General features: G+C 41.9%; 1 protein-coding gene across 1 annotated transcript in view; it reads left to right on the top strand.

The window, feature by feature from the left end:
* The window catches only part of GOLGA1 (golgin A1), a 2,378,923-nt gene that overhangs the window by 1,373,427 nt on the left and 993,314 nt on the right, over positions 1–12,182 (top strand). The window contains exon 13 of the mRNA XM_044058132.1: positions 3,884–4,150. Coding sequence (XP_043914067.1) covers positions 3,884–4,150 — 267 coding nt within the window. The remainder of the gene's footprint in view (positions 1–3,883; positions 4,151–12,182) is intronic.

Below are 12,182 nucleotides of genomic sequence, written 5' to 3'. Positions count from 1 at the left end.
AAGCAAGAAACAGTCTGACCAACAAGGCTGAAATCATAAATTTAATAAATCCAGTAATAAGCAACAACTGTTAAAAATGGATAAGTGCTTTCACACAGAAATGTGCTTCATCAGATCCTTAGTATAAACAACAAAAACAAACCCAACTGCAGCAGCCAAACGAAACTGTAAAATTCCCCAAAGCAGGCAGAAGACAGCTCTATATGCATGCGTACTGAGGTGGTCGAGCTAGAGTGGATCTTGAAGTTGGGGGCACACCTAGCTATGGGGTTGAATGATCATGTCCCCATTAAGCCTGTATTAAGGAATAAATGGCTGTAGGGCATTTATTGTTGTTTGTTTATATATTTATGAATATCTTTCATGTTTTATCTAGTTGTGCTAATGTTTTTATTATTATTTTTTATTTTTTATTAGATTTTTATGCTAGTAAATATGTTTACTTCATATGCCTTTAAGCTGTGAATGTGGCTGCATGAATGTTTGTTTTATTGGTTGTTAAGCTGTTTGAGATGATGTCATGTGCATATAAGTTATTCTGTCACCATTCATGTTTGTCTGAAGAAGCGGTATGGTGTTACCGTGAAAGGGCTAACTTTCTTTCTCTGTACTAAAGTTATTTGGTACGATTACTTTCTGGTTCATCCAGTTTTTGGATTTAGCTGCATATCGAGCTGTCCTTCTACCTGCTTTGGGGAATTTTACAGATCCTTAGTATACATAAAACACAAGTTTTTATACAACTGATAAACCATCAAAGCATAGAATCTTAGTGATGCAATGACCGAGCTTTCAAGGCCGGTTTTAAAGGTACATTAGCATTCAACCCAGGAAATCTATGTGCCTGTAAACCAGCTATCCATCTCATTTCTGCTAACTCCGTCTTGTTGACGATGTCAGCACTGCTAATGCCACATTTAGTTATCTCTAATATAGTAAAAATAAAAGAATGCCCTTCATTTAAGCTAATGTGTTTATACAAAGCATTTAAAATGTTCTTCCTTCTAATATCACCTAAATGTTGAAGTACACGATCTTTCAACTGTTTACCCATGTTAAATGTTTGGCAGCTTATGCAGCTAGCCATGTAAACATGATTGCTGGACTTGTAATCTGAATAAAAACCAAAGGTAAAATGTTTAAACTTAACAGGATGTACAAAAACATTACTGCAGGACACAAAATCACAGGCTGTACAAGACCTATACGACAAAGTGCCCATCCTATCAAATATATGTAATTCTCTCTTAAGGGGTCTGAAACATAGTTGTCTCATAAGAGATGGACCAAATTTTATTTTTAGAAATAACCTACTACTGTTCTCACCTTATTATCTAATGGATGGATGGGCCAATTCTTCTTTATAATGTCACTAGTAATGTTAACATTACTACTGTTGTTCAGATAGATATTACAACCAGGTCGACAAATCATCTGTCTAGGTGTAGTCCCTGGCCTCCTCCTCAGATATTGTTTCCCTGTAGTGGATCTCAGACCTTGTACTTCCAGTGAGATATGTTCAACATCATGCTATCTAAATCCCCTCTTGATAATATCTTGTGTTAGAGTCTCAGATGCTACCAAATAATCACTCTCCTCTGTGTGAAGTCTCGAGATCCTGAGGAGCTGCTCTTTCACTACATTACTATAAATATGTGAAGGATGCATCTACTCCTATGCAAAAAACTGTTCTTTCTGCACGCTTTCCTAAACATTAATGAGTCAAGCTCATGGGACTATGCAGGAATTACTGCTTTGAGCTGCATTGCCTTGCAACACAATGTTATTGAATTGACCAGTTCTAAATGGATTTAATGTAGCTAGGTTTAGCAGCAGCAGGACACATTGCACTGTGTAGATGTAATTGGTTTGTGTTAGTGTTTAACATTGTCTTGCGTTCATGTTAGTCCCACCTTTAGTCTGCGTGGGTGCTATTGTAATGCAGTTTTGCTGTAATCTACTATGAGTTGTGCTTTGCTGCTTTTGTTTATCTGTTGAAAGTACTTTTTGCCCCTGGATTAGCTAAAGTGCCTTGAGTAATGCTGCTGCCGATTATAAACTGAATTGCTTGGCAAGAAAAAATTATCAAATTGATTTTGCTATTGTAGTAGCACCTTAATCTCTAAGACAGTTAACTGTAATCAACAGCTATTCATGTGTATAGTTCCCTTTTTGTGGGCTAGTTATTAACAATAATGTTTGGCTACAACTAAGCATGCAGAAACCTATTCTGATAAATGATGAGAGTAATTATTGTGTAGCACCCAAAGGTTTTGACTATTTGACTTGTGTGTTTTGTGCCTTCCTAGAAGTAGCGATTGTGTGGCACCTGAACTTTGTTGACTCTTAAGTTGTGTCTTGCGACATCTAAGCTAATCTGTCTTCATTCTGTTTGTGGCAGTCGGTCCTTGAAGTATTTGGTGTATGGTCTCCGAGCCAACCTCCAGCCACAGTGTTGTTAACAACCGAGCCTTCTATTCTAGAGTACAGTATATGGAATTTCTTGCTACGTTTTCAGCCCTCGTTCTGCTGTTATTTTGCAGAATTTGTGTATTGCTCTATTACCGCTGTAATTGTTTAATGTGCCATACTGTAGTCGTATACTGCCCTAGGTATTGCTGTGATTATGCCACCTCTTCAGCCTTTCTACTGTTATCACACTCTATGTGCTATACCTAACTTTAGTTATGTACCTTTGGTTTGAACATAAGGAACGAGATTGACAATTTGTTCAGGTCTATGTTTTTGAACTATGTTATTGAACTTTCAAACAGTGTCAACTTTGCATATTTTAAATATTTGTCTTGTATATTAGTCCCTCTTGGTTTTTTCCTTTTGGGTCCTTGTCCATTTTATATAATTAACCTTGTTATATATACAGTCCTTGGGGGCAGTTTGTTCTATTTTGCATAATTGGGATAAGTTCATCATTATGGATTTGAAGAGTATTTTGACAGGGTTATGTGCAGACAGAGATGATATCAGGGTTTTTGGTATCACTAATGAACAAGGCAGTAACCCTAATGAATCTGAATTGGATCCGAAAGATGGCTGCAATATGATGTTTAACCAACTGAGTAAGGGTTTGAAGACACTTTGAACCAATATTTGGCATCTGTATTGTTCAGAGCCTACCAACATAGGGATTTAGTTCCAAGAGGCCTTCGGGTGCGGGTCCAGCCATTGGTTGATAGGTCAGATGAGATTCTGACCAGAGATTGGAAGCTAGCTCTCCAGCAAGCCTCCATGATGTTTGTTCATCTATTAAGTTCCTATTATGAAAGAATGATTGATTTGAATGTGGCCGAGGTCAAAACTCTCTGTAATGAGTGCAAAAAATATGAGGGCAATTCTCAGTATGCAGTTTGTTTGAGCAAACTCTCCAAAGAACTGGCAATATTTAAAAAACAGACAAGGGATAGGAAAATAAGGAAATTCAATAGGGACGGCCATTTGAAGTAATGAAATCTATTAAGTTTTCCGAGACCAGCAGACCTACCGGGGTCCATAATAACAAGAAAAGACCTAGGTCTATATTAAAGAAAACTGATTCACACTATACTAGTGCATCAGGGGATGAATCGTCCCTTACTGACACAGACAATGCCAATACCCAGGAATCACCGGCGGGGAGGGGGCGCAAACACAGGAATAGGAAACAACATTACGACAGTAGAGGGATTATTACAGACCCTCATGAAGCAGTAGATCATACATGTCAAAATGTGTTAAATATTTCTGATGTGATTTTAACTCATGAACAACTGAAACTCTTAAATAAAGGCCTGAACTTTGTCCCTGGATTTTTTGTTGATGAGTATAGCATGGTTACTGATTTATACGACTTTTGTCGCAGACCTAATCTTAAACTGTTTTTTTTCAGATACTGATTCTCAAGGATCAGATGAATTCAGATTCCTCAAGTCCAACTTTCAACCCCCTATGAATAAACATGTCTCCATTTTTCTACAAGCTGTTCTTCGGGATCTTCATTTTCCAACTCGGGATTCATCTATTCTAGCTCATAATCTTTCCGCTCAGGAAATTAAGGCTTTGGATGAACTTATAAATAACCATGATATTGTTATTGCATCTGCAGATAAAGGAGGGGTGGTAGTGGTAATGAAAATGGATTATTATCTGAATGAGGGTAAGGGACAGTTGTCCAACCCCAAACATTACATGTATATGCCCCTGGACCCTACACTGAATTTTAAAAAGGAGATTGATACCTTCTTAGGCCAGGCAGTTGAAGAAGGTGTCATTACTGACACAGTCAGGGCTCATCTTACGGTGGTGGATCCACAAAAACAAATTTTGTACTTTTTGCCCAAGATTCATAAATCTCTCACCCAACCTCCAGGTAGACCAATTGTGTCAGGGATCGGCTCTTTGACAGAACCTTTGTCAGCATTTTTGACAAAATATCTTAAACCTTTGCTTTCTGTAGTTAGGGCCAGAATACAAGATACTACACAGTTTCTTAAAATTATCTCTGATACACAGTTGGAACCTGGATGGTTGTTGTGCACGCTGGATGTGAAGGCCCTTTATACAAATATTCTTCATTGGGCAGGTCTTCAGGCGTTGCATTTTTGGTTGGAACATACCAGTTTATATCCGGTTGGTTTCAATACATTACTTTTATGTATGGCAGAGCATGTACTAACCAGAAATGTTTTTTATTTTCAGGGTGAGTGTTACTGGCAACTACAAGCAACGACCATGGGTGCATCGTTTGCACCTATTTATGCAGATCTATTCATGGCCTTTTTGGAAGAGCAACTCATTTATGATTCTTCACATAATTTATATTTTGATGAAATAGATATGTGGCACAGATATCTGGATGATTTTTGGATGGTGTGGAGGGCTGAGGCTGAATATTTGGAGGAGTTCTTATAATATCTTAATGAAAATAAGTGGGGCATTGAGTTTACTGCCACCACTCATAAGGATGTAATTAATTTTTTGGATGTTACTGAATATCGTAATGCGGATAATACTCTGGGTACTAAAGCATTCTGTAAATATCCTCAGTATAATAATTTACTCCATGCCTCCAGCCTGCATCCCCAACATACCATCTGTAATATTCCTAAATCCCAGTTTCTGCGCATTAAGAGAATTAGCTGTTCGGTGGAGAATTTTGAGTTGTCTAAAGTGGATCTGTGTCAGAGGTTTAGAAATAGGGGATATCGGAATATTGATATTTCATTGGCTAGTAATTGGGCCAGTGGTCAGGACAGGGATTCATTGTTGGAGTATCTACATACTGCTACTACCCAAACTAGGGACACAGTCAGGTTTGTGACTACATATGGGCGTAATAATAATATTATTAGGAATGTTATTGATATACATTAGAACATCTTATTGGCTAATCATGAACTTCGAGCTTGTTTAGGTAACAGGTGTCAGTTTTCTTTTAGAAGGGGCAAAACTTTGGGATCCCATTTATCACATTTCAAACATATTGAGAGTGGTGGTGCTGTACATAAACAACTGATGGTGTTAGGTGACCGATTGTTGGGTACCTTTCCATGAGGACATTGCAGTTCTTGCCAATTTGTCAGTAAACACAAACAATTTACTAGTAAAAATACTAGTAGGGTTTATGATTTAAAATTTTCTGGCAACTGGAGTACCAGTTGGATTGTTTATCTAGCTACGTGTAAATGTTCGGCATTTTATGTCGGCCAGATCTCCAGAACTTTGAGGATACGTATGTCTGAACATAGAAGCGATATAAGGAATAGACGCGAAACCAATGCACTCTATTGCCATGCTGTTAAACATGTTGATGCTAAATTTCATTTTATGATTATAGATAGAATTATTGGGGATCAGAGTAATCGACAGGGTTGGCACACTATACACAATAAAAAGGAGAAATACTGGATTATCATTTTGGGGGGTTTGTTTCCCCCTGGTCTTAATGATCATTTATAAAGTCACACCAGATATATTTGTATGTAGTTTTTATTAGGTCGTTTTGTATGGGTGTTACTAACTGTATGTAATATTATGCATTTTGGATTTATTTTATATTCAGTAGGTTTCTTGCCCTTTTATTATGGGCTGGACTATGGAGGTCACGTTTTGGGGGGAGACTATTTAAGTATGTAGCATGCTGCTCTTTGTGTGTTTATGATTCACTGAAGAAGGCTGGTGAGCTGAAACCGGTCTGAAGAATAAAACTTATTTAAAAATGTACAAGACTTATAGACTTTTATACCTATATGCTGGTCATTGGTGTTTGGCTTGCTGTGATTATGCCACCTCTTCAGCCTTTCTACTGTTATCACACTGTGTGCTATACCTAACTTTAGTTGTGTACTGCTTTACTGGACTAGAAGACTGTATTATGTAATTCCTTCCTTTTAGGTTCAAGTAGTTGTATCAGTGTTGGTGCTTCTTTGATCACCTGGTACATCTTCACAGCATAGTTTATCTACCTAATATATAGTTTCCTTCTGATTAAGATACTTTCAGTAAAATATTCCTGCCTGTGTAAACTGGACTACCTGACAAATGTAGAAGTATAGTCTATCTAGGGTTGCCACCTCTTCACATGCCCAAAGTCTAGGACTCTTTTCTTTTCTCTTTATGGAAATGTAAGATTTTGGAGAACAAACCATACCTACAACCATTGCAAAAGACTGGACTTGACATTTTTGCCAAAATAAAAACTCACTTTTTGTAAAAGTGAGTTGTTTCATATAATGTTAAGGTATTTCATATGCAAACGAAGTTTTTTATGCAACTGTTGGTGGAAAATTGGGAAATGTTTGCCATAAAATCTTAGGACTTTTGTCATATTCATGTTTTTTCAAAAAACATAACTGCCCCAGATAAGGACCCTCCTACATGAATGGCCAAGTGGTAACCTTAGTCTATCTCAATGCCTTTTGTTGCCAACGTCATCGCACTTGTATTTCTGAGACAGTGTAGTAACTAGAGTGCTCTGCAAAGGTCTCAGACAATGTTGCCACAATGCACACTGGCTGCAGCTACAGATAACCCCTACTGCAATTAAAAAAAAAAAAAAAAATATATATATATATATATATATATATATCATTCCTTACTAAAGCACTTTAATACTTCACTACAGTATCAGCATTCATTTCTGAATTTTGGTACTGTACTTGTGCAACACTGGACCTGACTATTAAGACACCCTTACAATTTGTAGCCAAGGAGGGAGTCATGATTGGTGCTGTGCAAGTTTGCATGGTGTCTTAAAAGGAAGGAAAAAAATAAATAAAAGATGTTTTACCACTGAAGTTATTTATTTATTTTTTCTTTAAGTTAAGCAGGGTGGCAGACCTTTTAGCTAGTGCAAGGAAGCCAAAATTGGGCTTTTTTGGTCAGTGACTATCTGTAGCTATGGCTGGTGTGCTTTGTGGGCATTTTGCCAATGATTTTTCCACAGCATTTAACAGGAATTTGTTTTACTCCCGTCTAATAAATACCATTCCACTGGACCAATGTGATGTCATTTGTGAGAGGGTAATTATATAGCTAGGAGGCCACTCTATCAGTTACTTAGATGTTCAGTAATCAACACAGAATTCACTCAAACATCCACAGGATCACACAAAACCAACAGAGACTGAAGTAGTAAAAAAAATTCACTCCTCAGTGCTCTAGCAGTCATGACTAAAGAGCCTCTGCAGCAATCCACTAACATAACACTACCATACTCGCATAACACAGTCTACAAACTCTTCATTGCCACCAAGTCTGCACTTTGTACTAATTGGTGATTCGATTGATAGATGCATTAACTCTGCACTCACTAAACTGGACAAAGATAGGGCGAGATGATTTTATCAGCCAGTAGATTTGGTGATGGCTGTGAAGATGTGCAGGATATCATTCCCCCCAAACATTGTTATAGAAGTTTGTGTGTATGTGCAAGTGTTCACAAACTATGTAATGGGATATATTTAGTGCTCTATTTGGTTGTGTGTGTGTTCTGTGTTCTTTTTTCTTGTTTATTGGTACTGTTAGAGAAAGGGTTTTCAGTAACATAATGTGTAGAATTAAGGGCAGGGGCTAAGTGTAGGTTATGGGTTAGTACATAAATTAAGGTGGTGTGGGGGTATGAAGCCCCTCTGCCCACCTTTACTTATTTGTGCTAACCCTAACCTGTCCCTAACTCCAACCCTATGCGTTACACTATTATAACCCTTTCCATAAGACTCACTATTCTGACCATGCTTGATCTGGGTTTTGAAGCTGGAATTTATGGATACAGGGCTGTTTTAGTAGGAGAAGTAATCATTGTTTTGTTATACACTCTTAGTAGTATTTCATTTTTTTTTGTATTCTCTTTTCTCTTCCATTTGAGGTTTGCTGTTTTGTATTTTCAACCTTTCATGGTATATGTATGCATTTATACACACACACAAAACATATGAGTACATAGTCTACCTTTCATTTTTTCAAAGTTCAGATGGATAACCTTTAATGTTATGTGATCCTATCTCGCCTACATTCTGACTGATGGGCTCGGAGCCGATCCCTCGGCTCCGACTCGGCACGCTTATGCTATAGAGCGAGGCCTCTAATTGGCTGAGCTATCTTTATCCCAGGATGCACCACCACTAATCCCCCAGATCTCGTTTGCCGCTTACAGAGCTTGGACGTGGTCTCAACATTGGCTGGGCTAAGTACTATATTAATAGTCTCTTTTCCTGTCAGTAGTTCTCTCTTTTCAACCCAAAAGCTGTTTTAACGGCTATTTTTTGTGTACGAGTGTGTCTCTTGCTGTTTTATTAAATTTTGCTTTATTTTTCCTGTCAGAGAAGGTTCCGTTTCAGTTAGAGGGGCCTTCCCCTGTACTAACTACCTTAGTGGTTGTGTGTGGGTCAAGTACCCGTTTAAGTTAGAGGGTCTTGACCCTACTTGTTTTCTTTCCTATCTTTTCTGTGTGTTTAAAAAAAAAAAAAAAAAAAAAAAGTTTCTTTCAGTTTATAATATTCTGAGTACGGGCATAGTTTTTTGTACCTGTGTCCTAAAACTGTTTAAAAGTTTACTGTTGTGTTCTGTTTTTTTCTGCATAACTATGTCTAAAGAACATAAACCCTCCGGGTTTAAAAAGTGCACGAGGTGTGGGTTTAAAATGTCCATAACGGACGACCACTCCTCGTGCGTCTACTGTCTTGGCGCCAAACATCTCCAGGAATCGTGCAGTGTATGCCATGCGTTTTCCTCCCGAGTCCTCCAGGAGAGGAAAAACAAATTAATCCTTAAAGGATTAATCAAGCCTTCTTTTGAGGAGGCTTTATCTTCCTCTCCGTCTCCTTCTAAGAAGAGGAAAGCGCCGGCTCTGACCAGTCAGTCGGAACCGACGGCTAAAAAAGGTAAGCAGACTTCTCCATCGGCTCCACGGACTTCGGAGCCGAGGTCGGAACGGTCTGCCTTGATGCCTCCTACCTCGACCCCTCTGGTTTCAGAGCCGAGGTCTGGAGCATCGAGAGGCGGGTCACCCTCATCGGCTCCACTGATATTGGAGCCGATAAGCCGATAAGGGTCATCGGCTCAGACACTTCCCCCTCGGAGCCAAAGTCCTTATCGGCGCCGAGGGAAATTTCCTTGAAAGTTTCCTCGGAGCCGATAATTGTGGAGTCCTTTCGGAGCCGGTCCCCGAGCCCTTCAGAGCCGATGGAGAAATCGGTTCGGGCCCGATCGGTATCCTCGAGATCTTCCAGGATGTCTGATTCGGACATCGACAGGGTACTCCTTCGACTCTTCCAGTCTCCGGTGTTCCAAAAGATGGTTTCGGCTCCAGCCCATTTGGCCTCGGAGCCGATGGTCCACTCCCTTACAGTACTTCCTCCTCCAACAGCTTCGGCACCGTTGGAGCAGGTGTTGGTGGAACCAGTGGAGGTGTTAGGGTCAGGCCCAACCCTTGCTCCGACTCCGGCTCCTGGGTCGGAGTTCAGTGCACGGACTTCTTCCTTCGACCCTGGGGGGGAGGCTTCGGGATTGAAACCTTCGGTCCCAAGTCTCGCTCTTGGTGCGTCGGCGGCGGGAGTACCGTCCACTGTCGTGGCCATGGAGGGGGGTCCTTCCCAGGATTCTGGTAGTCCCGCCTTCAGGGCTATGAGGAGTGCTCTAGCCAAATCTTCTTTGGCTACCTCCACAGTTTCCCTAGCTCCTTCCCTACATTTGGAGACTGGGTCGTTGGCTGTTCCCCTGTCAGCAGACAGCGGAGCCCCTGGGCCTCAGGTTACCCCCGCTGGGGTTTCTCCCTCTCCTGGAGGTCCTTCTGAAGCCTCTTCGGAAGAACCTCCCAGGAAGAAAACGTGCAAGAGGAAGCACGTTGACTCCCCTGACGAGTCTTTGACATCTGACACCGATCTCGATGATGCAGAGGGGTCCCCCAAGTCGTCCTCGGATGATGTCTCCTTTGCAGACATCCTAGAAGCCCTAAAACAATGAGGCAGCTGGCAGTCCAAACCTCCCTCTGCTGATGAGTCGGTGTTCCTGAAGGCCTTCGGGGCTCAGCCCTCCGCCTCCTGGGTGTCTCCGCCCTTCGACGAGCTCTTGGATTTGATCTGTCGAAGGGCGTGGGAACACCCGGACTCTGTGGAACCGGTGCCCGCTCGTCCAAACAAATTTCTTTCAGCACCCCCAGATAGAGAGTTCCTCACGAAAGGTGTGGCTGTGGATGCTATGGTGGTGGCATCTGCTACACAGCAGGATGTAGCAGAGGCTTCTACGTCCCGTCCATCCTCCTAATAAGGAGTCTAGGAGCATGGATCGGTACGGCAAGCACACCTTAAGTTCAGTGGCCTTTACTTTGAGGTCTCTGAACTACCTAACGCACTTTACGAGATTCCAGAGGGATCTGATTAAGGAGCTGTCCGATACCCTCTTAGGTAACCTGCCTGAGGAGCTGGCCCAGACGGTTGGATCACAGCTGGCTACAATGTCATCCATTTCGAACTCGTCCATGAGGCTCATCTCGTATGCGGCCGAAGGGGCGAGTAGAGCAGCGGGTACAGGCATTGCTCTACGGAGACAAGCCTGGCTCCGCCTGTGTCATTTCGCGGAGGCCTTCAAGTCTTCATTCGCGGCCCCTTTGATGGGTCCTCCCTGTTTGGGCCCAAGGTGAAAGACACACTTACCCGCTGTGAACAGGAGGGTAAGACTCTGACTGCCGTAGGGCACGATTTTCCACTCCCTTTCGGCCTTATCCCAAGGCTAAAAGAGGAGGGAAGATGTGGTTCTGGAGATCGCAGAAGTTTTACCCCTCTCAGCAGGAAGGTTCCCCCTCCAGAGGCAGAGGAGGGGGAAATTCATCAGGAAGACGCCGTCCCAGAGGCGGCAGAGGCCCCCGCAACACTGGAGACCGCGAGTCCTTTCGTGGCTCTTCAACCTTTCATAGTCCCTGAGGGATTGCCTGACTGTGCTGCTCCGGAGCCAGTCGGGGGTCGTTTTTCGAAGCACCTAAAGGCCTGGGAAGGGATCACTCAGGACCGATGGGTGCTTCGAATTATCGCCGGAGGTTACTCCATTCCATTCTGTTGCCCCAGTCCAAAAGAATCCTGACCCGCCACCCAGTCAGCGGGATACGCAGCCATAGAAATTTCAAAACTGCTGCAAAAGGAGCCATCCAGCGGTCCCCAGACCAGATCGGATTAGGGACTTACTCAAGATTCTTTTAGTGCCAAAAGACCGGGGACTTGAGGCCCATTTTGGACCTAAGCAACCTAAACCGTTCAGTCAAGAAGTCCAAGTTCGAATGGTCACTTTACAAACCATTCCCCGTTGTTGGAGAAAGGTGTTTGGATGTGCTCCATAGACCTCAAGGGCGCGTATTACCATATCAAAATACATCAAACGTCCAGGAGACACTTGCGCTTCAGCCTAGGAAGCAGTCATTTTCAGTTCCGTGCGCTGCCTTTTGGTCTCACCACAGCCCCCAGGGTGTTCACCAAATGCTTGGCAGTAGTGACTGCTCACTTGAGGAGTCTAGGATTCCAAGTGTTTCCGTACCTAGACGACTGGCTTCTAACTGCCACCTCCAAGCATCTACTTCTACGGAGCCTGCAAGCCACAACATCACTGGGCAATTCCCTCGGAATCACCTTCAATTGGCCAAAGTCTGTGTTACGGCCATCTCAAAGAATAAGATTCATAGGGGCAGAGATAGATTCAAACCA

This window comes from Protopterus annectens, chromosome 16.part0 (genome assembly GCF_019279795.1).
Source record: "Protopterus annectens isolate FY-2018-M chromosome 16.part0, PAN1.0, whole genome shotgun sequence".
In the NCBI taxonomy this organism is placed as follows: domain Eukaryota; kingdom Metazoa; phylum Chordata; order Ceratodontiformes; family Protopteridae; genus Protopterus; species Protopterus annectens.
The sequence above is the reverse complement of the archived record's forward strand: the minus strand, read 5'-3'. Positions and strand labels throughout refer to the sequence as shown.